The sequence below is a fragment of the Penicillium cataractarum genome (assembly GCF_028827025.1).
Source record: "Penicillium cataractarum strain IBT 29864 chromosome Unknown utg000002l, whole genome shotgun sequence".
Taxonomy (NCBI): Eukaryota; Fungi; Ascomycota; class Eurotiomycetes; order Eurotiales; family Aspergillaceae; genus Penicillium; species Penicillium cataractarum.
This window is the reverse complement of record NW_026622738.1, coordinates 2472080-2496612: the sequence shown is the minus strand read 5'-3', so window position 1 is coordinate 2496612 and position 24533 is coordinate 2472080. Positions and strand designations below refer to the sequence as shown.

The 24533-nt window shown below is 48.7% G+C and overlaps 10 protein-coding genes across 10 annotated transcripts; 4 read left to right on the top strand and 6 right to left on the bottom strand.

Annotated features, from left to right (window-relative positions):
• Positions 1 to 1975: 1975 nt before the first annotated feature.
• N7496_002964 (uncharacterized protein) lies at positions 1976 to 2695 on the top strand (the record flags this gene model as incomplete). The annotated part of the gene is made up of 1 exon (XM_056695895.1): positions 1976 to 2695. One exon carries the CDS (start codon positions 1976 to 1978, stop codon positions 2693 to 2695), a length of 720 nt encoding a protein of 239 aa, XP_056558107.1.
• Positions 2696 to 3078: 383 nt separating this feature from the next.
• Positions 3079 to 4211, bottom strand: N7496_002963 (DNA-directed RNA polymerase II core subunit RPB3; the record flags this gene model as incomplete). Its single annotated transcript, XM_056695894.1, has 3 exons — positions 3079 to 3457; positions 3521 to 4086; positions 4158 to 4211. The coding sequence occupies 3 exons, from the start codon at positions 4209 to 4211 to the stop codon at positions 3079 to 3081; spliced, it is 999 nt and encodes a 332-aa protein (XP_056558106.1).
• A 1536-nt stretch (positions 4212 to 5747) lies between these two features.
• Positions 5748 to 6338, bottom strand: N7496_002962 (NUDIX hydrolase; the record flags this gene model as incomplete). The annotated part of the gene is made up of 2 exons (XM_056695893.1): positions 5748 to 6175; positions 6290 to 6338. 2 exons carry the CDS (start codon positions 6336 to 6338, stop codon positions 5748 to 5750), a joined length of 477 nt encoding a protein of 158 aa, XP_056558105.1.
• Positions 6339 to 8241: 1903 nt separating this feature from the next.
• N7496_002961 (arginyltransferase) lies at positions 8242 to 10245 on the top strand (the record flags this gene model as incomplete). Its single annotated transcript, XM_056695892.1, has 9 exons — positions 8242 to 8345; positions 8546 to 8590; positions 8661 to 8736; positions 8793 to 8978; positions 9042 to 9446; positions 9507 to 9604; positions 9659 to 9724; positions 9810 to 10066; positions 10120 to 10245. Exons 1-9 carry the CDS (start codon positions 8291 to 8293, stop codon positions 10243 to 10245), a joined length of 1314 nt encoding a protein of 437 aa, XP_056558104.1. The 5' UTR covers positions 8242 to 8290.
• Positions 10246 to 10432: 187 nt separating this feature from the next.
• Positions 10433 to 12207, bottom strand: N7496_002960 (uncharacterized protein; the record flags this gene model as incomplete). Its single annotated transcript, XM_056695891.1, has 2 exons — positions 10433 to 11943; positions 12018 to 12207. 2 exons carry the CDS (start codon positions 12205 to 12207, stop codon positions 10433 to 10435), a joined length of 1701 nt encoding a protein of 566 aa, XP_056558103.1.
• Positions 12208 to 13053: 846 nt separating this feature from the next.
• N7496_002959 (serine protease) lies at positions 13054 to 13809 on the bottom strand (the record flags this gene model as incomplete). The annotated part of the gene is made up of 1 exon (XM_056695890.1): positions 13054 to 13809. The coding sequence occupies one exon, from the start codon at positions 13807 to 13809 to the stop codon at positions 13054 to 13056; it is 756 nt and encodes a 251-aa protein (XP_056558102.1).
• Positions 13810 to 15690: 1881 nt separating this feature from the next.
• Positions 15691 to 17111, top strand: N7496_002958 (uncharacterized protein; the record flags this gene model as incomplete). The annotated part of the gene is made up of 7 exons (XM_056695889.1): positions 15691 to 15749; positions 15800 to 15951; positions 15998 to 16347; positions 16409 to 16699; positions 16767 to 16877; positions 16946 to 17027; positions 17071 to 17111. 7 exons carry the CDS (start codon positions 15691 to 15693, stop codon positions 17109 to 17111), a joined length of 1086 nt encoding a protein of 361 aa, XP_056558101.1.
• Positions 17112 to 18625: 1514 nt separating this feature from the next.
• Positions 18626 to 19479, top strand: N7496_002957 (uncharacterized protein; the record flags this gene model as incomplete). Its single annotated transcript, XM_056695888.1, has 2 exons — positions 18626 to 18713; positions 18827 to 19479. The coding sequence occupies 2 exons, from the start codon at positions 18626 to 18628 to the stop codon at positions 19477 to 19479; spliced, it is 741 nt and encodes a 246-aa protein (XP_056558100.1).
• A 506-nt stretch (positions 19480 to 19985) lies between these two features.
• N7496_002956 (uncharacterized protein) lies at positions 19986 to 21935 on the bottom strand (the record flags this gene model as incomplete). Its single annotated transcript, XM_056695887.1, has 2 exons — positions 19986 to 21301; positions 21383 to 21935. 2 exons carry the CDS (start codon positions 21933 to 21935, stop codon positions 19986 to 19988), a joined length of 1869 nt encoding a protein of 622 aa, XP_056558099.1.
• Positions 21936 to 23153: 1218 nt separating this feature from the next.
• On the bottom strand, positions 23154 to 23802 carry N7496_002955 (cytochrome c; the record flags this gene model as incomplete). The annotated part of the gene is made up of 3 exons (XM_056695886.1): positions 23154 to 23178; positions 23245 to 23339; positions 23419 to 23802. 3 exons carry the CDS (start codon positions 23800 to 23802, stop codon positions 23154 to 23156), a joined length of 504 nt encoding a protein of 167 aa, XP_056558098.1.
• Between the last annotated feature and the right edge of the window lie 731 nt (positions 23803 to 24533).

Below are 24533 nucleotides of genomic sequence, written 5' to 3'. Positions count from 1 at the left end.
ACATGTCTCTTGGTCCTCGATTTCCCATGGAGCGCAACAATTTACGACTATAAAAGAAAACATATTTTCTCCGATGCATCACGTTCAAGCAGCTAATAGTGAGTTTCCGAAAACATTTGAGAAGAATGATCAGCCGTCAGGAGAGATTTCTGCGATGTTTGGTCTAGAAGCTGGACGGATATATGACGTCAGCTCCTAATCGAAATAGCTATAAATACAAGTCCTACAGTATGCTTCTCATCATACAAGAAACAAAGGATGAACCCATTACCGAGGCAAATACCTTGCTTAAGGAGAATATTTCAGATTCTCCTGTCCATATGACCCTCACCTAGAGAAACTTCCCTATCGTCGAGAATGAGCTTTATACAACATCTACCCAGGCCAAATAATATTTCTAGTTCTTTAAATAGATTCTATAAGGCATCCGAAACTGAAATAGAGCGACACATTGGGTAGTGGTTCGCAGAAAGAAGGAGGGAGAGACACAGGCCGTGTTTCATGGTTTTGGCGTCGGCAACAGAGAGACTTATGAAGTAGACTCTTCTGCATCTTTTCACCCTACTAGTTACAGCAACAGACCAGATCTATCTACGTATGCTTATATTCTTGCTCCCCATTCAAGGACCTCCTCTCCTTCAATTCTCTTTAACGCACGGTCCGCAAAAAGTAGCCCCACCAAGAAGATATAAGGACTAAGGGTAAGCGACGGATCTCGGAGTAGACTAACTCCGATATGGCAACAACACACGCTTAGCACTACCTAAGGGCGGTTGGCTATGAGGCCTACTAATTGCAAGAAAAGGCATAGCTCGATGCGATGCTGACCGTGTCCGAAATTCTTCATTGTCGTGCTAATAGCCGTTTCAACGACCGTAGTCAAGTCTTCTACAAATATAGTAAAAATTTCTCGGTCTTCCAGGACGGTTTATGCTTACGAGCCAACTTACAGATATCCTGCGATATCAGTTAGAACTATCTATACTATAGGGTAGGAGAAACCGTAGAGAGTGAGGAGTGACTTGAATCTTACCCGGCGTACCTATCGATTTATTTTTTCCCGATCTTTTCTAATGTTACTCTTTCGAAGATGAGTCGAAAAAACTTTTATAAAACGTCTTCTAATAAGCGTTTTCGTTTTGGAGTTTTGAGTGCTAGAGCGATTCAACTAGCGTTATTTGTGAATATCTTTCCAGCAGAATCTCTTCAGTAAATGCCATAATGACTATGCACATACTTTTCAAAGCAAAATCATTCATATCACTTATCTAGTAAAACATAAAACCAGCGACGGTTGTTCCGAGCCGCTATGCTATTCCTGCAATCCCAACGCTTTTGCCCCTGAACATCCCACGACACTAAACTTCCTCCCTATTCCACCAATCTCCACGTGATAACAACACTCATTGGACAATATAATCACTGGAGGGGTGGCCAGAAACTTAAAAATCAAAGTAACATATATACAAAGAATCATCTCAGCAACTTTGTGAGTTTTACTTCACCAATATCGTTTATCTCATCCTAATTCCGTCCAGAACGAGAGCCTCGTTACTGACTACTATACTTGGAAAATGTGTCTTTGACACTGACATTATTAGATCTGGGCAGACATTGTTCCAACAAAGAGGTCCTATTTTAGCCTTGATTCCCTTTTAAACCTCGGTATAAAGCCATTGGCTCGACAATGAGTATTATTCGAGCACAAAGAGTCTTTTCGAGCACAGCCCCAGTATTTAAAAGGAAATGCAATTTTTATGCCAATCCATCACAATGAGCTCAACAAAGGTTATATGCCATCCATATATACGACAATATCAATCCACGTGTGTTATAGGCATCTATAAAACCGAGCCCTGGCCCTGGCAATATCCATCCACCCATCTTGCAATTGTCTCGCACAATTACCCTCACTATCTAACAACTAGGTATGCCTTCAACCCCCGAACAATCAATCCCATTATCAGATCTCAAAATGATCAAACCCATTTTCTCACTCAATTCTTCAAGCGACCACCTGACCCAATCCGAAAAAGACACCCTCCTCCTTCAACGCCTCGAAAGAGCCATCTTCCCAGCTACAATCTACCTCACCGACGCCCCTAAAACATCATACCTCCCCACATCAGACACAACCCCCGCAACCCTGCCCATACTAACAATCTACCACAAACCAGAAAACAAAGTCTACAACCACGTCCTCCTCCCAAGATCCCTCCACCCTATTCTATCCATCAAGTACGCGCCAAGCAGGGAGCTTGAAGTTCAAGGAACTCTAGTCGAGAAAACGTACTGGGTAGGATTTGACCTGTCATGCATGCACAACTACAAAGAAACCAGTGATTTTATCACCGCACTCGATCAGATGGAAATCGGGGGTATGGCTTTTATCGTGGATGACCCGGCGCAGGCACCCGTGAAGGCTTTTATGATGGAGATTACGGGTGTGTTCCGGAATGAAGATGATATCTTGGCTTCGGCGAAGAGACAGGTGAATCTTTTGGATAAGATGGTCTTTGGTAAGTATGTTACCCTTGGGCCGGAGGTTTTGGAGTGGACGGAAGAGGAGGATGGGTATAAGGCTGCTTGTACTCCCGAGCGGTTTAGAGAGTATTCGTCTTGGGGTTGTGAGGACGAGTCTGTGTCGGGGTCGGGTTCGAGGAAAGCTTTCGGTTTGGGTATCTGGTTTCAGTAAATCTGGTGAGTACTTCTCCTACGGTTATAGTGGTTGTTTGTCTTTTCGCGATTCGACGAGCATAGTCGCAGTACCATTTAGGAAATACAATTCCGTCAGAGCGAGATGTCGTTATCAAGATTGTACATTGTAGCAGTATCATAGGTTAAGAAGCTTTTTTTCTAGAAATTATGGACACATTGGTTCTGAGAAACCGAATCAGGTTGGCTTATCACCTGCAGCGGTAGTAACACACTCGAGGTGAGAAGGGAAAAAGAAAACTCCAAATTGCGCCACCAAGTCATCAGTAAAGGACAAGCGAAAATAACTCCATCCAGCATGCTCAAGCCCGTTTTGTAACCTTCATAGCACCCCCTCGCTAACCACCTCACCACTGCCCCCGCTTAGTATCCGTATGAGCTCTGGCCGTATGGCGTGGCACCGTACGGGGTCTGGGCGCTGGCTCCCCAGGGGGTGTTTCCGTATCCACCCATGTTGCCATCCATACCCTCGGGAGGCTCGTAGGCGTCGGGGTCACCGGCACCCATCATCTCGGCGTCCTCGGGACCACCAGCGTGGCCATTCTCGCCTTCGCCGGTGAGCTCGGAGACGGTGAGTGCAAGCTTCTTCTGCAGCACGAAGATGCCCTGCTGGATGATCATGTCCGGCTCAAGGTTGCCGATACTCTCCACATCCATGTAGAAGATGTTGGGCTCGGCATCGTAGTCAAAGGGTTGATCAGGGTTGTTGGCTTGCTCCCAGGCAGCATTTTCAGAAATAGGCCTGGCAATTTCTCAAGTCAGTAAGAGACCAACCATACACCATAGCCAGTAGATGAAGACATACCATTCCTTGATGGGATCCTGCTCATACCAGTAATCCACATGCTTCAAGTTATTATGCGGATCATACTCAAAGCCCACAGCCGCAGTAGGCGCCCACTTGGCATGCTCCTTAGCAGTACCCTTCTTCGCCAGACAAGTCAACTTGATCTCCTGCCCCTTGGCCAACTTGCAAATCAACGGACCCTTGCCCTCGGGATCAGTAATAACGGGATCACCAATGGTATCATTCATCCGCTCGCCCTGAACCATCAAATCGCGCGCATAAACAGACATAATACCACGATCACAGCGCACATGCAGCGACAGCGTCACGCTGCAGCGCACGCAGTGATCCTCACAGTCGCAGTCACGGGTGTAGTCCAGATCCTGCTCGCAGTTCTTCGCGTTGAGGGGGATCAAGCCCAGACGGTGGGCCAGCATCTCATCGGGGATGACGGAGGTGTTGTTTTCGATTTCAATGAGATCGAGTGCGACGGTGGGCACCTCGGCGAGAATCACGCGGCGGAGGGAGTTGGCAAAGGCGAGATCGACTGAGCTCAGTCGGAAATCGACGCGGTATGGTTCCACCTAGAGAGGGTGATGGTGTTAGTTCCCCCAGTTCCATTTCCTTGATTGATCTTGAATCGACTCGTATGTACCTCGCGAACGGTGACTTGCGGCCCCGCGGGCTCGAGGTCCATCTCATAATCCATGCTGTGAAAGCGGGCGCGCTGGTCGCCGCCACCCGGGTCTGAAGCTCGGAATCTATTCGCTGCTCATGTGATAGTTGAACAGTGTGAGGGGGAATTGACACCGCTTGGAGGCGAGGTGAGCGTGGTGATGGGTGGTTTGTGAGAAGGAGAAGAGTGTTGGATCTGTTCGCTGCAGTGAAGATCGCGCGGCTTTGGGCCTTCGGAGCAGCAGTTGGCGCTTTTCCTATTTAGGCGGTCTGCCTGGAGGTATAACCACCACTTGTTCAGCCAGCTCAGAGGAAAGTGTTACTTTGAGTTGATGATTTTGGCAGGCAGGAATCAACTATTTCATTAAGTAGACCTATTTAGCTAGTCATTTTAGCGGACTTGTTATTATTTTTCTTAGGTGCTTCTTTAACGTTCCAGAATAGTTAGGGGCGTAGCTAGTCACGTGAATCACGAGCCATCCGCAATCTGGACATGCGGCTCGAGGCTTGAATCCCTGTAGTTAATTGATCTGCTAAGGAGTAGGATCAATTTTCAACGGACTACATGAGGTCACTCAAGGAGAGGATTTGATGAACGTTGTATATCAAGTCTGCTATATAGCCAATATCGTCTATCCTTAAGCAAACTCAACTCTATTCTTTTTCTGAAACGCTAAATGGAAAGTAAATTAGATGACACGAATCCAGCGAAAAATATCTTCGAACACTATGCTTGAGATATGATAAATTGATAGTAGAATATACATGTAGCTATTCCAGATGTATTGATATGATAGTACAGAATGAACCCTTGGGCCGGAGGAGATTGCTCTCCAGCTCATATAGAGGAACGGACTCGGCACATCCAGTGGAGGCAGAGAACCCTGAAGGAACGGAGTCGCATAGGTAGAAGTGAGTGAGATGGTAATATTTCCGGCTGATGGGCACGTTTGATCATTTGACGACGATGAAACACACCTTTTTGGTTGCTGCTCAATCAAGCCGGGTCATTAAATACAATTTGTGTTTACAGTGAGCACGAATCAATGAAGAGTAAAGTGTGTAGGTCAGATTAAACTTTCAGATACTAGCAAGAACTAGCCCAGGGAACAAAAGATATAGTACCCAGCTCTGCAAGTGACGGGCGTGGGCTCTTTCCTCTGCCAGTTGAGCAAAAGGAGAGCCAACACGCAGTCTGCAATATATCTGACCTGATGACAGCAGATCCTCTTCATCTGCTCACAGTCCCCTTGATATCGGGACGTCCGTCTATCAGGTATGACAGCAACGAAAACAGGATTAAAAAATCACGCGCAGGAGACGTCGGGGAAGGCAGCAGCCCAGCCACAGCGGCGAATGCGATGCAATAACAATATAGGTGGTGGAAGAAGAGGGGGGGAGTGGCGAGGAAGAAGAAGTCAAGAAAACACAAAGCCACCGTTCTTTTTTTGGGGGGTCATGTCGAGTCATCATAGGGATGGTGTAATCCACTGCTCCCGAGGGTTCCAGAGGGGAAATGTACGAGAACCACTGTATAAAAGACAATATATACGAAACGAAAGCCGGTTCGCTATCGCTTCAGAGAGCTGCGGTTCAGGGCTTCCAGCAGCTCGGGTCGATTGGCCAAGGCAGTGGCAGCCTGGGCATAGCTCACCCACTGCCGTTTCCTCTTGTGCATCTCTGGCCATTGTGACTCCTCCTTGTCCACGCTGACTTCAAAGAATTGGTAGGAGGCCTTGGGCGCTTGAGCGGTCAACAGGCCGGAGGGGCGCATGTCTGGGATTAACCCAAGATCGCGAAGAACGGTGCAAATGACACCGGCTTCTTCCCAGGCCTCACGGCAAGCCGCCTGCTGTGCCGTTGACTCATCCGTCTCCCATCCTCCTTTGGGGAGGACCCAGCCTCCGGGACCGGCGGATTGAATCATGAGGACCTTTGTCTTGTCTGCGGAGATGGGAACGACGCCGGCCACGAGACGTTCGCCTTTAGAGCCATAACCTGCACGAGGAGATGAGGTCAGCAAGAATGTCCGATCATTCCATATCTTCCAGGAACCGTCGAGAAGACGATCACCCATGCCGATTGGTCCCACATGCTTCAAGAAACACTCACGTTGGTTTTTGCGCCCGACACGGGACTCCATGGACCGATTTTGAGCCATTGTGAGGGTCGGTTCCTAATCCGTCTCTGCGCTAAATTCAATTGGCTCCCGGTGAAGCCGTTGGACGGTTCGAAAAGGGTTCAAGTAGAAGAGAAGAAAGAAGAAGGGTGGCAAAGACCGGGGAGTGATCGAAGGCCGCAGAGAAGAGAAAAGAAGAGCAAGAAGAAGAGGTCTCAAGCTCCCGCGGAGCCAGGAGGACTTCGGGGGAGTTTGGGAAAGAAGAAGCTTCCCGGAGTTTGGAGTGTTGCGGGTCGGATTTGGTTTTTGGGTGACCTGCTGGGCGGTCGGGGAAGGGAAATTTTTCTTCCCCTTGGGGCGCGAACGGTCGAGACTGCGGGGGAAAAGAAAAAAAAAAGAATTAAATGTCGAGATCAAGGTCGGTAACTCTTAGGTCTTCCCATTCATGCCCGTGGAGGTCGGGTACCTGGAATGAAGAGGAGTACTAAAAGGCATGATCGGTAAGAGGAGAAAAGAATGGGAGAAGAAAGAGTGGGAAGGACTGAGAAGAAGAAGAGAGAGAGATGGAAATGAGGATTGGAGAGAAGTGGGAATGGAGGGGCAGGCAGACCCGGCGGCGCAATCCGGCGCTGGAATAGGGACCTGACTAAGAAGGAGAATACCGAGTGTTACATGGGTGGAACGGAGGATGTATTAAATCAGTTAATTAGTACTTGGTTAGTAGTTGCATTGCTAGAGTTCTTTATTCTTGCTTTAGTTTTTTAACTATAGTTTAACGTTCAACGGTAACGGGCTACCGGGAACCAGGCTTGAGATTGCTAAGAAGATGGCTGCCTTGTGGGAGAATCGATATTCTCTACTCACTGGGTGTCCTCTGTCGTTGAATTGGACTTTCTTCATAAAATTAAGAGAGCTCGTTTCTTTTGCCAAAGCAATTATGTAGTTCGTGGACTGCCTCAAGCTACCTTATAGTTGGTCATGTGACCTGCTCTCGTCTTGCACGAGAGAAAGGAATACTTTACTATAGAATAGTATTCAATATTGATCTGTGTTTTGTAATTACATATATATATATATCATTACCTATATGAAATGAACTCCTACTGTAATGAACAATAATGGAAATGCAGATCCCATCAGGATAATTTCCCACGATGACCGCGAATTCCGGTATTAGCGGTGGTTCTGCCCTAAAGCATGTCTCGGGTCGCCTGGGACCCTCCGGCGGTACCGAGCCCTGAACAGTCCTAGACTAGAGTCTCGAGACTAGTAGAGTCATGAACAGTGCTGGGTCCCTGGGAAACTCGGAGCGACTCGATGCTGATCGCCGATTCGGTAAGTTGGCACGCCCATGAGATCATTCAAACTTTGGTGGTAACTAGTAGTAATCAAGATTACTATTATTACTACTACTTACTGTAAGCTGCTACTGACTAGTTAACTACTGTGTCTGCTAGCTGGTTAATACAGCATACTGTCAACTCTGACTAGCCCACTGGTCGATCTCGATCTCCATAGGTAATCGGTAACTATAAAGTACATATCTTTCTTGCTAAAAAGAAAACAGATCTGATCTTCCTTACCCTGACGTATGATTGTAATATGTTATACATCTCCTTACTACTAAAATAATAAAATCATCTTCCTTTTTCAATCAATCTATCTGCATAATGACTCCATTTTCCATCTCTCCAGTGTAATACCACCAACCCCGCCAACGCTTCATCCAACGTGGCCCATTCTTTTCTCCTTTCAGCTTCCATTTCCCCCCTCTTCTCCCACAGTTTCCACCCCCCGCCTTAACCGTCAACGCGGCCTTCCCCCGTTTCTTCCTGCAATAACAACACATACTCTACACGAGCTCCCCTGTCTCCCACGTCCCTCCTATCACTCCTCTTCGTTCGCCACACCCCCCGTGGTTTGCCTCCCTCGTCCTCACAGGCACAATTTCTTGCTTCCGCCGGGGCCGCCGACCATCGGCAGCCAGTCATCGGATGGAGCCCGTTGACGCCGAACGCGCGCGACAGCTGTCGCTCTTCCGGCCCCTAGGTACGTCCCACTTGTGCCCCCCGGCCACGAGCCACTGAGACCAACCCCCGAGTCCCCGTGGCGCGTCCGCGGGTTCTGCGTGGCTGCTCGCGTCTCAACTAGGGCGGGGGATCCTCGACTCGGCGTGCAGCAGAGCCGATCGCCTCAGTAAATATCATCAACAAAATTAACTAACCGGCCTTTTGCCCCTCCTTTGACAGGCTACCAGCGCAATTCCTGTGGTTACTGTAAATCCGACGATGGAAGTAGGTCTTGTTTGATCCACCGTCCTACTTTGGGAATGATTGTCTGACACGTCATTTTCTGTCTGCCCAGGCGTCTCATATTACACCAGCTCCGTGGTCGTGCGGCCCGAGCACTATGAGGAGCTCATCCATCGAGGCTGGAGACGGTATGCATTTGATCAAACTCCCCGATGACCCATTCCCATGACTCATAATCATCTAGATCAGGCAAGCTCTACTACAAGCAGAACCTGCAACGATCATGCTGTCCGCATTACACGATGAGGCTGGAGGCGGACGCCTTCCAGCCCCGTCGTGACCAGCGCAAGGCCATTAATCGCTGGAACAAGTTCATTCTGGGTCCAGAGTATATCCGCAAGGTGGCTCGGCTTTGCCCACGTTCTCGAGAGTAAGCGGTTCCCGACGTTGCTCAATAACGGGTGGATTGCCTGTGTCTCACAGCATCATGCAGGGAAAAGCGGCATCGGAAGTGTAACTTTGACCTACAGTCTGCAGTGCACGAGGCCGAGTACAGCAATATCAAGCGTCCCATCGATCCCGTAACTAAACGCCCGCTGGAGCCGGCGCACAAGTTTGAGGTTAACATCGAGGGGGACTCGGTTTCTCAAGCCAAGTTCGACTTGTTTGTCAAGTATCAGACGACCGTTCACAAAGAGGATGTCTCTCGCTGGAAGACAAAGGACTTCGAAGGGTTCCTGTGCTCCGGCATCAAGCGGTCTCCCAATCCGATCACGAAGTCGAATGCGTCCGAGAAGAAGCTGGGATCATGGCATCAGTGCTATCGGCTGGATGGCAAGCTGATTGCCGTTGCGGTGCTAGATCTGGTCCCAAGCGGAGTGAGCTCGGTGTATATCTTGTACGTGGTCGTGGTCCGTTTCAATCCATAAACTGCTTTACTGACGAATGGCATGTTCAGCTACGATCCTGACTACGAGCAGTGGGAATTCGGCAAGCTGAGTGCGATGCGTGAGATTGCCTTTGCCCAGGAAAACAATTATGCATACTACTATATGGGTCAGTGATTACCACAACGGGGCATCGAACAATGTCAATTGACATTACATACAGGATTTTATATTCACAGCTGTGTTAAGATGCGCTACAAGGGCAACTTCAGACCCCAATTCATTCTTGGTAAGAGGCTTCATCATACCTTAATGTTTCGCCCCGTCGTTGAACGAAGCTTTCCTTTGGAGCGCCACTAACTACTGGGCAATAGACCCCGAATCTTACGATTGGGACCCACTCGATGGCGAGCTGTCCAAAAAGCTCGACACTCAGCCCTATGTCTCCATGTCCCGAGAACGGGCCCCGCAAGATGCCAGACCGTTCCCAGACATTGACCCCGACGTGGATGAAACGGAACTGTCTCTCTTCGACATCAATATGCCCGGCGTGTTGACGTTGGAGGAGGTGAAAGCCCTGAACCTGGACCATTGGCATCTGCTGTACCACGGATCGTTCGTGCAGATGGATGTAAGTATTTCTTTTCTCTCGTGTCGAATGAGTGTCAAGCTAATACAATATAGGATCTTGTCGGCTGGGATAGAATGCCAATGGACAGTCCGCAGTCGGTCAAGGGCATTGTTGCTGAGCTTGCCGCGGTGCTCGGACCGAAACTCGTGAAAGACAGTGCAGTGGTGCTATTTGATTAAGCATAGCAGCGTGGGAGAGCATACAGAGTTGCAATTAGCATAGCGAATGCATATTCAGACTTGGGCGTAAAGTCAAAACTTTGCAATTGACCCTAGCTTTTCAATTTATCTTTCGGTTATTTCCAGAATATTTTGACGTCCTCTAACCATGGCCGTTTCAGAGCTCTCAGAAATGCCATGATCAGAACTACCCAGCTGCATACCTCGCAACCAGCATATCCTTGACTTTCCTTCCACTCGCAATACTATTCGATACAGACGCCCCCTCCCGCCCTTCAAATCCATTGACATAGAACATTCCCGGAACCAACTCCCTCCATTCACCATGATTACCGTGCTTTCCACCTTGCGTGATGACAGGCAAGCCATTCGGCCAGTAATCTCGATGAATCCAAGCTATCGTTGGCCGTTCCACACATCTAGAGGACCTATTTACGGCCCCGTTCTCCAACGCAAATTCATCTCTGATCTTATGATATTTCGGGTGTACTAAGTCAGGCTGTGCTTGTTGGGGTACAAAGCACGATTGACGAGGGAATGTGACATTCTCGTGGGCCTCGTGGAACAAAGCAGCAATGTCATCGTCCGAGAATAAGTCTGCCGATATCACTCTCGTGAGATCGTGCGGTCTTGAGTCATAGTCATAGCACACGGTTCGTTCACGGGCGACGGAGATAAGAGGGATACTCGTTGTGTTCAAACCGGGGTTACGATGGCGGAAATATGCAGGCCATAGAAATGCAGCTGTCGTTCTCCATCGTTCTCCGTGGGACTGGAGGAGAAGACTTTCGGGCAGTGATTGTGAAATAAGGCTCGTAACGTGAACTGGCGCGTACGTGATCTTCTCAGGTTCCAAGGGAAGAGGAGGTTCAATCTCAAGCTCTGCTTGGTGAAAAGGTGTCGCGATAATCACATTGTCGAACTGTTCCGTATGCAATTTTTGAGTCCCATCGTCTCTAGTCTGAGCCCAATATACTCCAAATGTCCTATTGCCGTAACTCGTCACTCGAGTCACCGCAGAATCGAGGTGCATAGTAACCTGTTCATTATCGTATAGATCACCAAGTAAACCAGTGAATATTCGATCATGCTGATTCCATTGAAGTTGTTTCTGGGGGTTGCCGTTTAATTCATCGGAGAGTGCGATTCGGCTTCTCAACTCCACGCCCTGGCCGGCTGCTGCTTGAGATCCGGCCAGCAGAAGAGGATTGGTGCGTTTTCCGCAGTCGTCTATTCGTCTTTCCCAGCGATTCAACCCGGCATTTTCCATAAATGCGAGGCGGACATATCCCAGATATTTTCTCCAAAAAGAAAAATCAGCCACATTCCGTCGCAAAAGTCTTGCTAGCTCCATCCACGTTATGCCACTCTGCTCCTCAGTCGAACAACCAGCAGCCTTCCCTCTTATAACTTTATTCATCCAATGCAAAAAGCTCCTCGATTCTGTATTCCAGCCATCATGCGGCCACTTTTGGAGTTCTATGCTTGTGACATTGGTCATCTCCTCGATCAGAGTGTCGTCCGCGTCAAAAGTGTGGCTGGCAGTGTTCACGGTAGTGCCGTGGTCGTAAATTCGTGTGAAATGAATTCGTCCTCCAAATTGGGGCTTTTTTTCGAAGATGGTTATTTGTGTGAGATTTGGTCGGTTGTTGTCGTTTATTAGAAAATGTGCGGTGGATATACCGCCGATACCTCCTCCTGGAAAGTTGTTAGCATGGAAGGCTTCTTCATCCTGGTATCTCAAAAGTCAATGACGCATCATTTCGACTTACCAATGATGGCAACTCTCTTCGACTGAGATCCCGTGATATCTTTCCCTACATCGAGAGGCTTTGGCGTTTGTCCCACGGCCTGGTCGTGGTAAGCTCCGGTGCTTACAACACCCCCATCCTCGGACGATCCTTTGTCGTGTTCAACACGACCGACCTCTGCTCTTACTGTGGGTACAACAAGCAGTATCATGAATATGAGACCTAATACCGAGATAAGCGACAAGCGGTGACGTCTGGTGCTCGTGCGCTTGCGGCGTCGAGCAAGCCTGACAGTTATTGTCATCGCGGAAGATGGAGCATTCTAGGTAATTATGGATCACCAGAAAGGAATATTTCATATTTATGTCATTTCCCAACACATCCGATCCTTCGTCTTATTCTAACGTGGCCTCTGAGACTTATCGGAGCTCGATTGAAGATTTCTGGTCTCGGCATCCTTGGCATTCGCTTCAAATGACTCAGGGCGGATATGTCTAACCTAGACCTTGATAAAGCCCGCTATGGGCGCAATATTTGAGGTTAGCCTATACACTGCTAAGAACCAGGCGATTCTTCTAGGCTTACTTTGCCCCTTTGGTCTCTATCAGATTATCATACAGATACACCGACCCAGAATTTTAGTAATATGAATGACACGATTGACGATTTGATAAATAATTAATGAACATATTGTTTTAAAGACCAGCTTTCTGCACTTCCAGATGTATGTGAATTCATATAGAACTCTACGGCATGGAATTTATGGCGTGTGGTGCAATTTCATTGGCTAAAAGTAACCTTAAAAGTAATCTCCATCTTGCTTGTAGGCCGTCTACCCAGACATAAAAATCCAAACATAGGACGGTTTCTTTTCGCTCACATATAATATTTATCCTTCAGGTAATTTTCTTTTTGGAAATAATGAGACCCATCCCGAAGCCATTGGTAAGTGCGATATAAATGGGCAGAGATGGCGGTGTTAAACTTGCGGAAAGACCTCTCACATTTCTTTCAACAACCGAAAACAAACATGTGGTATTTCGTCTTTCCAAAGGATCTAGACTACTAGAACGGCCCCCTGAATCCAGTCAAGATAAGCTGCAGTGCTAGCATAAACACCATCTCGGTTGTGCTGTCCACATCCAAAGCCCCACGAAACAACTCCAACCTGCTTCTTAGAGCTAGCATCAACAAGTGGGCCACCACTGTCTCCCTGGCAAGCATCCTTCCCTCCACCTTTGACACCAGCACAGATCATGGAGTCATCAACTTCACTGCGATCCGCATATTCCTCCACGCATTTCTCGTGGTCAACAATATCGACGTACGCGACTAAGAGGTTGGATGGAGGAGAGCCTCCAGCAGACGTACTCCCCCAGCCAGTGACAGAGCACCTGGTCCCCACCGGCGGCACATCGTCCACTGAAGATGGAAGTTCCACAGCGGAGATGGTAGGCCCAAAGTCTAGGCTTGAGGCCAACTTGAGGACAGCGATGTCATTCTTGAGTGTTTTCGCGTCGAACTCCGAGTGTTGCGTGACTTTAGCCACCTTGACCAGCTTCCCACCCGAGGCGTGCTGGTTGGAGCCCGCCCGAATTCTCAGGCGACCTGCGGACAGCCCATCCACGCAGTGAGCGGCAGTTAGGATATGATCGTTGTCGATAATAGATCCACCGCATTTATGGGAGGAGGTTTGAACGGAAACTTGGTAAGGGAATTCTCCATTTGCGGCCTGGGTTCCACCGACAATGGCTTCCTCAGCAATGGCTGATCCAGCGAGGGATAACAGGGCAGTTGAAAGGACGAGTCTCATGATTGGCAGTATTTAGTGAGTGAAAGGTTGGATGGGCGCATGGCTAGAGCTTCGGGAGAGCGGAATATTTAAATAGGTCCATATCGGTCCTTAACAGTAAACAACATCTCTTGATCTGTAAAAGTACCTGCAGTACAATGTCTTACTGTCGATTAATTGATTTTAGAGTTCGGCGTAGCCCATTCTTCACACTACTACGGAGTACAAGACTAAGAATAGGATTCATATAAGTAATATTACCTATGATCTACGATAAAAATGTATCTCAAGACACAATGCACCGCGCTATTGGTGCCCTGCAGAGTTTATTGCCGATCTGAGATCTATTATGTTGATGATCGACATTCCATATCCGCACGTCGACCCACTCCGAGCTGGACCGAACCCCCCGGATTTATCATCGACTTTCTGCGTATAAGGAAATAATTCCGTCATTCAATCCTGATATAGAATGAAACTGGGACAACACTATTCATTCAAAACTTCCTAGTGCCTCGACAAATTGGGCCCTAATTTGACCCCGGAAACTCGAGACATTTTCTCCAGAACTGGAGTTTCCAAATCGTCCGTCTCCCGATAGCAAGCTCCAGTCGTCCACTGATACGAACAGGCAATAGCCCGTTGCATTCCTCCTTCCGTTGCGCAAATAAAAACAACACTCGGTGGCCTTACGGCTTCGAACAAGTTAACTGTAATCGTATTGGTATCCACCAGTGTGAATATTCGCATCCCCATCAGGGCTGGTGTTCTTATAGCTTGTTTGATTTCTCCCGAACTACCGTATCTCCGATCGGATCAAGACCCACACACTCATAAGACCCATTCTTGTCGTGACGAGATAAGGCAGAGCCATATGGTCCCCAGCGTAGGCGACACATTCTCGCACCCAATACTTGAGATTCAATGGTTTCCAGGTCTGCATAGCCCTCGAATCCGAATAGCCAGGCTTGAGAGCCCCCTGGCTGGATCAGATCGCTCTTTTATCCTCCTTCGACAGTATTTCTCATGTCTCTTATTATTTGATAAGCTCTTAATACTGGCCTTGAACATCCAACCCTCCGAAATTCTAGCCCATTGTCTAAAAAAGGCCGCATACAACACAGCGAATCGAATCTCCGCCTGTGTTGGATTTCATTCATAGATTTGTTCTCAAGATATGCACTCGAACCACGATGATACGAGGCTGGACTCTGTGTTAGCAACATGCCAGGGGACGGCACACGCTAAGTGGTGAATAGACGGCGTGACGCCGTGCGGTTGTGCCTGGAAATTCATTTCCTGCAAGCCATGTTTGAGGCGCATCAAATGCTGTAGCCGAATCACCTACACAAGTTCTTTACAGTTTCAGCTTGAGGCTCTGCGGCCCTCCGCCAAGACGCTGGTTTGGAAACTGGCTGCAGATCGGCGGGAAATCGTTCAGCGCTTAAATTGCTAACGTTTCAGAACTAGTGCTGACGCCTTGCATATAGGGGGTGGCCCGGGTGTTGCTACATCGGCAAGTACTAGAGTCATGACATATGCCTCAATATCTCATTGAGAGGGTGAATTATTATCTTCCTTTTCACTTGCTTTCTGACCGCAAAGCCAGAGGACGCATCGATTACTTACGCCCAGTATAGGGAATCGAGAAGCGATATATACCTGTTCAGCACTTGGTCACTCGCTTCGTTTCATCTCATAGACCGGGAGATCCGAAGATAATTAGGGCTTCGAATGAGCTTCATTACGAGGAATTTGAGCTACTTAGTAGACAAAGCTCCCAAGACTCGTTTTCGCCCTATCAATTTTTCGGCGTGCAATGACTGATTCGTAAGCTAATCGGCCATTTCAAAATGAAGACTTGCGAAGTTAACTGAAAAAGATGAGCATAAGGGCAAACAGATGCCTCGATTTACTGTGAATGAGCTCTCGCAGTACCCTCCATGTCCCCTTCGAATCATGTAGGCCGTTCGGTTACCCCCAGATAACGTCCCACTAATCAATCTTACAGATTTGCACCTCCCAATGACCCCGATGCCGGAACAGTGCCAGATATACTCGCGTTATACAGGCTCTACTCGCTTCCTGGAGCGTTCGTATCGGAGAGTTTACGCGACGTAGCCATTTCATTTGGTACCACCAATGTGGATGAAGGACCAAGGTGTATGTGGATATCTCCTGGTGGTTGAAAGATTGACTGTTGAACTAGATACCTGGTTTCACTTTCTGTACAAAAGTTTACCAATTACGGACATGAACGGCGTCAAGAGAATCAAAAATCAAATACAAGCAAGGCGAAAGGGAGATCAACCAGAAGACTTTGGATGGGTTCATTCTGCCTACTGCCTGATAGAGAATGGGTCCTCAGAGGTAACTCTCATTATATTCAATAGTGAACCATTATTATACGAAAGATTCAGGACTATATCCGAACACACTCCTTATGAAGAAACTATGAAGGACCCTTACTGTCTGTTGAATGTTGTATTCGAGATCTTGTATGAGCGCATCGATATGCTCACATGGACCATTGCAAATGTCTTCACCCAGGAAGAAATGGTAACCATTCCATTTACTAACAATATACATATGATAGCACTTGCTAACGGAGTGTTTTCAGAAAATCCTGCATATGGCACGGGATCCAGAGCTCAATGGCGGCGATGTGGACTTACCTGAAATACACATGATCCAGAGACATCAGATCTACCTACGAGAGGCTATCGAATCTATTACGGTGACCCTGGACGCAACGATCGATCACCAGCAACGACTCAATGAGGGTTCTACGTCGATTTCACCCTCCCATAATGCGACACAGGCAGGGCTCCGTTATCGCAAAGTTCTCATCAAGTCCACGGACCTACGACTGCGTAGTATGGGAAAGAGAACGCAGAATACAATCAACATGGTATGTTTGCTAGCTCTACTCTCCAGTAGACATCCAAAAAGACCTAGTAATCTGATCCCTTGTATAGGCCTTTAACCTGGTTACCCAAGCCGACTCAAGAGTCATAAAAGAGGACAGTGGGTCGATGAAAAAGACCGCGATTCTCACTATGATCTTTCTCTCTTGTACGGCTGTAGCAGTAAGCCTTCTATTCGATTCCTATCTATTTCCTTCCCCTTGGTATTAATGCATTCAGACCTTCTTTAGTACACCATTAAAAACGGTGAACGCCCTCGGAAGACCAATGAAAAGGGATTCATGGGCTCCGATGCACAAGTTGAGGCTTTCTGTAATATTGATGAAAAATGTATATCATTGTCTACTTTCCATAGCCGAAGCCAGCTTCAAATTCATAGACGACAAGTACAAATGAATGCGGCCTTTCAAGGTGACCATGTAGTTCTAGCCCAGAAATCGGGCCTAGACGCTCGCAGTATTTAAAGCCTACGAATTTCTCATCAGTGCCGTGTCAGTTCAACTATCCTTGTTCGGAAAATGGTAGTGACCAACTCAAGCGTCATCAACAACATGCCGCGAACCGATCCGGATGGCCATTATCTTATACGTACTAGACGTAGATTTGCTGAATAAGTACGACCTGAATTGGCGAACTATCTTACATAGTCTTTACTTCATCTTTCTTTAGTCAAGTAAATCGAAGACTTCGGCACTCTTCAACATCAGATCTCGGTCTATATGCGCAAATCAACTATTATCTATTGCTCAATTCAGCATGCCTTCCCCTGAAATGGCCAGAAAGATCGCGCCACGTGGTCTTGACATGACCGACGTATTCATCATTTGGCTCATGGTCATTCTGATCATTTTGGTACAAACATTCGTGGTTATGATTTTCGCGAGCGAGTGTTGTACTCATCGTTATTACTAAGTCATAGTCATACTTAGTTGAATTCAAGTCCACCTCGACCTCTGTCTTTGTGGTTCCCTTCAGACGTCTTCCATCGCTCACTTATTAACTCATCGCCGGTAGATGTTTGGTCATCTTCAAATCGAAAACAAGGAGTTTCATACATATTGGTGGAGGGTGACAGTCTGCATCACTCTGTTCTCTTGTTCGAAGTCGAAACTTCTGAAACAACGACTTTTCTGCTCCTAATTGTTCCCCGACACCTTGCTGCAGCATGACAATCGGGATTTTACGTCTTATCATTACAATGGCTACTCGATTTTATGGATTTTGAGCGCTTGAAAATTGCGTTTTTAAGATTATATGAGCATGTATCTAGCTTATCATGTTGTACCGGTCCCTGTCTTTACCACAATCCAATCTGATCTTAACGCAAAGGCTCCCATGGGATCTTGATCTGGATACCGTGCGTAAGTCCTACAGTGTTAACACAGCAAAAATAGAGGCAAGATTGTTCTTTATGCCTATATTTCGAAAGACTCTATGTTCCATCATGCACCAGGATAAACCGCAAGTCCTAGGTTCTTTATCAAAACTCTAGTCATAATATGAGACTCTAATATTAGACATCAGGCAAAAGAGTCTTTCACAATAGCTTTGAATGCTCAAGTATTAAAGACTTCAACTCCATCATGAACAAAGGCCTGGTAGCTTTTTAAATACACGATAACGCATTATTGACATGGCACAATGAAGAACCTTTCAAGTTGAACAAAACAAGGAGATTCAAAAGAGGGCTATAGTCAATCTTCAAAGACCGTGAAGATATCTTAATCCCATTGTAAGTAATTAAACTCATAGAGAAACGGATTAGACCACAACCATGCAGTATAAATCTCAACCCATGCCCATCTATACATCCATCAATCGGATATCAATCATCCTTTAGCCATTAACCTCTATACCATCTTACTCCTCCAAATATCAATCTCAGGTATACTCCCATACCTCTATCCACTATGCCATTCACCTACACACACCCATCCTACGACCTCTTCCCAATCAGAGTCCCACCCCCAAACCCCCAAACCCCCCACCAAACGACGGGTACAACCCACAACAGGTAATAAACAGCCTCCTCACAGTATCCAACACCCTCCAAACGAACCCCACCGAATTAACCTTCACCCAATAGCGCAATCAACTAACCACCGACCTAGCAGGTCTAGTAAGTCACGCCCACCTCATCAAACCCTCCGGCCTACTCGCCCTCCTCCATGAAGGAATCGCCAAACCCCTTACACAGTTTAACAGCGCACTAGTCGCAAACGCGGCACTCTGTTTCCGTGAGCGTCGCGGGCGTATTGCTAGTACCGCGAGCTGTCTAGCGATATATTTACAGTCGGAACTTCGGGCGAAAGATGCTATTGTTGATGACAAGAGTAGCGGGATGGTTGAATGGCGACAGGGTATGCAACGTGAGCGGAGGAGATTAAATTGGGATCGAGTTCTTGCTAGTGCTTCCACGCTTAGAGAGGAGGTTGAAGTTTATGGTGTTCCGAGGTCGAGGAGAGGTAAGAACGCTGCTGCTGCTGCCTCTTCTTTTGCTATTGCTACTGATGGTGTTGTTACGATTCATGAGTCGCTGAAGGTCAATTTGTCGATGCTTGCTGCTGCTGTTGGATGTCTTTCGCTTCATGGGCGAGATGGATCGGATGCGTTTGCGAACGAGGTTAGGGCGACCAAGGTTCCCCTTTTTGATGAGTATTTGTTTTCTAATGAAGATTATCTAGGCGCGTTTTGGTCGCGGCTTAATCCTAGTGAGGAGACGTGTGCGGCCTGCAAGTGTTTGCTGTGCAAGGAGGTCTTCTAGATGCTTGGGGGTTGAGTTTGGTTAAAAGTGTGGTAAGTCTCATCAATCTATCTTGTGTCTTTGATCTACATCCAATCTAGTAGTCTCCCGTAGAAAACGTAACATGATTACATAGTACAGTCAAAGCAGCATTCAGCCTTATAAGATCAGAATACGTAGTCAATTGAAGAATAACCCAAAAATATTGAAAGTGTACCGCCAAGAATCTCTATCCCTTTTGTCTTGCAGACGCCTCGCCTTTCCTCCCTGTTCGCCAAACATATGCGCCAACAGATCAGGGCCGAGGTCAAGACCAGGGGGAAACGCCTTCCCAAGAGCAAACAAGCCCCGACACCACCAATCCCTCGTAAAGCCATTACCAAACGCCAAATATAGCCCAGAAACCCATCAAAAAGAAAAGTCAAGATGACACCGGTTCCGATGCTACATGACAAAGGAAACAAAGAAAATTCACGCAGGTCGGATTATAAGGACAAAGCAGAAGGAAAGCGGGGGACAGCAATGCTCTATCCGTCAATCTCCTCATCTTGCCCGTCAATACCACCTAACAATGACGAAGATGGTTTCCTCCCAGAGCCGTATACCATCTCCATCAGCTTGGCCTTTTGGCGTTCCCGTACTGATCGGAGGTATTCATAGGTCCCCTCCAACCCCTTGATCTGGCCATCGATAACGGCTTCGACGGGACCCAGCATGCGACCTGAGGCACCAGAACTTCCGGACGCAGATGCACCATCAATGCCAACAAAGCTGACCGAGTCATTCCGACGCACAAGCGGGCTGACCAGCTTCCGGCGCAGCGTCTCCAGGTTGACTTTCAATGTGAGAAGACGCCCCCGGTGATCAACCAGGAGATGCTTATTAGCGACGGTGCGACTGCGTACGTTCGCGAGAAGTTTCTTGTTCTTCTCGTACTTACGGACAGCGGCTGCGTCCGGTCCTAGTACACGGGTCCAGAGGGAACTGAGCATCTCGCCTTCAGCACGCTCTTGGGCGTCAGATTCGCGGACCACGGTACGTTGGAGATTGAGGAATTGGCGGTCGATAGACTCGAAGAGGGCGAAGAGCGCGGTTGAGTGGGATAATTCGCTGTTGATGGACTCTTCTAGCACGGAAAGGAACTCGGTGAAGGTGCGGGTGAGGGTTGCGCGGGTACGCTGGGCGGATGTTGGACCGAAGACGGCCATGACGACGTGGCCTAGGGTTGTAGTGGTCGCTGTGTTGCCGCCGTCGGGGATTTCTGTCGTTTGTTCTAGGGCACCGAGTCTGGATAGCATGTTGTGCACATTGTCGAACATGATAGTGGGTAACGTGCTGGGCGGTTGAGCAGAGAGTGTTTCTAGCTCGCGCTTGGCCCAGTCCATCACAATCAGGATGGAGTCGACATCCGAGTCGACGTTGGCGAAGAACCGCGTTAGCTCGAGGGACAATGACTTGAGCGAGTCGGACAGCTCGTCCAATTGCCGGACGATAATGGGTGCACTAGTCATATTCGTGCCACGGACCGACTCGCTGAGATCCCAAACCGCAACGCCCGTTTCTTGTAGGGTGCCAATCTGTTGGACTCCATTCTCAGAATAGTAAATCAACGGCTCGAATGAGCGCGCAAAGCCAGATAGCTTGACCAGATCGGGGATTGCCTGGGGGAGACCTGGAAGAAATAGCGCGCGCATAAATGCGACGGATAGAAGGAGGACTAGGACCGACAAGGTTGTATTAGACTTGGAGCTGGTGATCTTATCAAACTTGCCGCGCAAGTAGCCAAAGATGGCAGCAATAGGTTCACGATGCTGAACCTCTGCGCGTACGGCAAAACGAATGTCTTTTTCAGCCATGCGAACGAGACGTTAGTCTTTCCATGTCCCAGTAAGTCAAGAGTCACCCAAATTCAGACGAGGCCTACAGTTACTCAGATTCTCTGGACCAAACCCGGATCCATCATCCTCGGGACGGTTGCGCGCTGCGCCAGGGCCCTGCGGTGGAACTGGGCTGGGGGATCGTCCGGTCTGTGGGGTACCTCCGCTATGGGGTAGAGGTACATTGGCTGCGATCGTGACGTCGCCATCGTCACTGGCCTTCTGCCTCGTCGGGCCTTCGAGGGCATCTTCATACTGTGGACTCGGTTCGCGCGACATGGACGGGGACATGCTCACTCCGACAGTGGGTTTAAGTTCCAAATGGTCCGCATGGAGGTGCGCTTTGCGCCCATAGGGCTGATGGCGGTACCAGCCACTACCTTGAACGTAGTCATGCTGGTGCATACCTGGAGGCGACCAGCGATCTCCCGCTGTAGAATCATCAAGCTCACCATCAGACTCTTCTGACCGAAATCCAGAGTGCTGGGACGGTAGGCTAAAGAGTGGGGAGCGATGCGCATTACTGTTGTTCTCAAAGTCCTCGAGCGAGGCATCCAGGGACGGATGGTCGTCGAAGACGTTATCTAGCTCGTCCAGCATAGCGGACGGCGTGTATCGGTGTAGGCGCTTCAGAGCGAGGGGTGTTTCTGGAGTCACAGCGACAGCGCGCAGTGGTGAGTTGTCTTGCGATCGCGATCGGGATCACTTGCGACAAAGAAGTGCAGGCCGAAGGCTGGGGAAAACTGTATGGTTAGATCAGGGCGGTTAGTGTACGCGCCTTGAAAGAAGGTCTCATGCGCTGGTCCTTGATACCGAGAAGAGAGGACCAGGTTAGAAGAGACAGAAATGGCTGGGAGGCAATTAACCCCGCCCAAGTGCGATGCGATCGATCAGGATGCGATGCGATAAGTAACGGTATCCTGGCGGGGTGAGAGGGGAACACTTTTATGTTCACTCCTCTGGAATGCGGGTAGCTGGGAGCTTAGATCCTTGGATCTGATATTCAGTCTGGGGTATTCAGTCGGGGTCTGATTCAGGCACAATCGAAGCATCCACGATATTTAACAGAACCCAAGAGGCAAAGAAGGGGAGCGCCTCGTCCAGTAATGCGGGAATCGAGGGAACTCCTCACCTGCAGAGGAGGCTGGGCCAATCAGTTTAGGAGGTTGGGGTGTAGCCATCGCCAGGTACCTTGAGGAAGTACTTCCGATGTACACTTTGGCTTGGGTAATGCGGTGAGCGGGACTTGAACGGTACAATCAGTACACCGCCGGGCAGTGCCTGACCGCCATTGGCGCCTGACGAGTATCTCTCCCCCTTCGCTCTGGAAAGGGAGTCGCCATGTTGAAACACTGAAACACGGCATTTTCTCGACTCATCCATTGGCATTCCTCAAGTCTCCAGTCCCCAGTCTCCAGTTTTCCGTCCCCAACCCAACCAGTAGTGCCACCCCCTGCGAACCTTGTTGTAATCCTTGCAAACCCTCCCCCGTCCGCAGCGGGCGATCAGCCCTTCCAGTACCTGCAGTGATGTGCATTCCACCTACTGTACGCCAGATAAAGAAAAAAAAACGTCATAAGGAATCTCTCAAGACAAGGTTATCAGATGGAAAAGAGGAGAAGTTTTTTTTCAAATCTATTGCGGGTCAACCATTGAATAGTCTTGGATAATATTACATGACCGGTCCTTTCGGAGATCCGGAAAATCAGCCCACGGCGCCAAACCAATCCCCCGACGTCTATTGGAATTTCACGAGACGGGGTAACAGAGAACAGAACGAAAAGCCCGTGGGAGGGGAATAATAGCACATCAGGTCATTTAAGCGGTGGACTCCTTGAGGTAGCTGTAGAGGGACATGTGTTAGCGAGGGATCCGGGAATTTCATCACGGCAGAACAGGGAAAACTAACGTGATGAGGTCGTTGCGCTCCTTGGCCTTCTTGAGACCACCGAAGGCCATCTTGGTACCGGGGATGAACTTCTTGGGGTTCTCGAGGTAGGGGAACTGTGTGGAAGAATGGATGGTTAGCGATCTCTCTTCACTAGTCCCAGGGTCAATTTGACCACCACGGAAGTGTACTCACCAGAGACTCCTCGTTCCAGGTCACGTCAGCCTGCTTGTTGGCGTCGGTGTAGGCGTAACCATCGGAAGAGCCAGTCTTGCGGCCGAACAGACCGTGCAAGTTGGGGCCGACCTTGTGGGCACCACCGGCCTCGACGGTGTGGCACTGAGCGCAGCGGGTCTGGAAAAGCTTGGCGCCCTTCGCAGAGTCACCTGGAGTGAAGAGCGAATTAGTCGACTGAGGCTTGGAGGTGGTTGCCGGCTCTGGCTGCTGCGCTGGCTCCCGCGACGGGAACTGCAAGAGCGCTTCGATCTCGGCCTTTCGTTTGGCAGCGTTGGCAGCGCGCAGCTCGTCGACCTCCTGCACGAAGATGGGAATCGCACAGAAGATGTCGAACGTGCTCATAGTGGCAGGCGCGCAGAGGATGGAATTGGAGATTCAGAGAATGAATGGGTGTTAAGTCGAGAGAGCAAGTTGGAGAGAGATGTGGAAGAGCGAGAGTTGGAGAGAAGCGCAAAGTAAACGAGGTGTATAGAGAGGTTGGACGAAGGTCGCAGGTGAGATGAGTTGAGGTCAGAGGCAACGACTTCATCTTCCTGGATGGAAGCTCAACACCAGGCTCCGATCGTCGACCAGGCAGACACCTTGAAGCGTAAGGCTTCAACCAGTTCGCTCACTTTTCAACGTCTCGCGCATGCCTTCGAACAATGGCATCATGCTCTCTCTCTCGACCAGCTCACCCATTCAAAGATTCGCGGATTCGCCAATTCCAGCAATTGGCAGAGTGAAGGGGGAGAAAGATCTTACCAGGAGTGAACTTAGCAGCTTCCTTGCCCATTTTGAAAGAGTGTGAGAGGAATTGAAGAAGTGGAAAGAGACTGTACAGGAGAATTTGGAGAAAACGAAGAAGGAGAAGCAAGATTTTCCAACTTTTCCGCAGCGTATTTGTACCGTCGCCCCATTCAGCTCCCGTGATCCGCCCGTCCACCAATCACCATGCGACTATTTCACCCGACGGGCGCAACCGGGTTCTCCTTCGGTGAAGACGGAGTATCCTATCATCAATGCTGACCTGTTCAACATGGATGATTTCCTCATTCCACAGGTCAATTGCCTACGACAATATACGGAGTGGC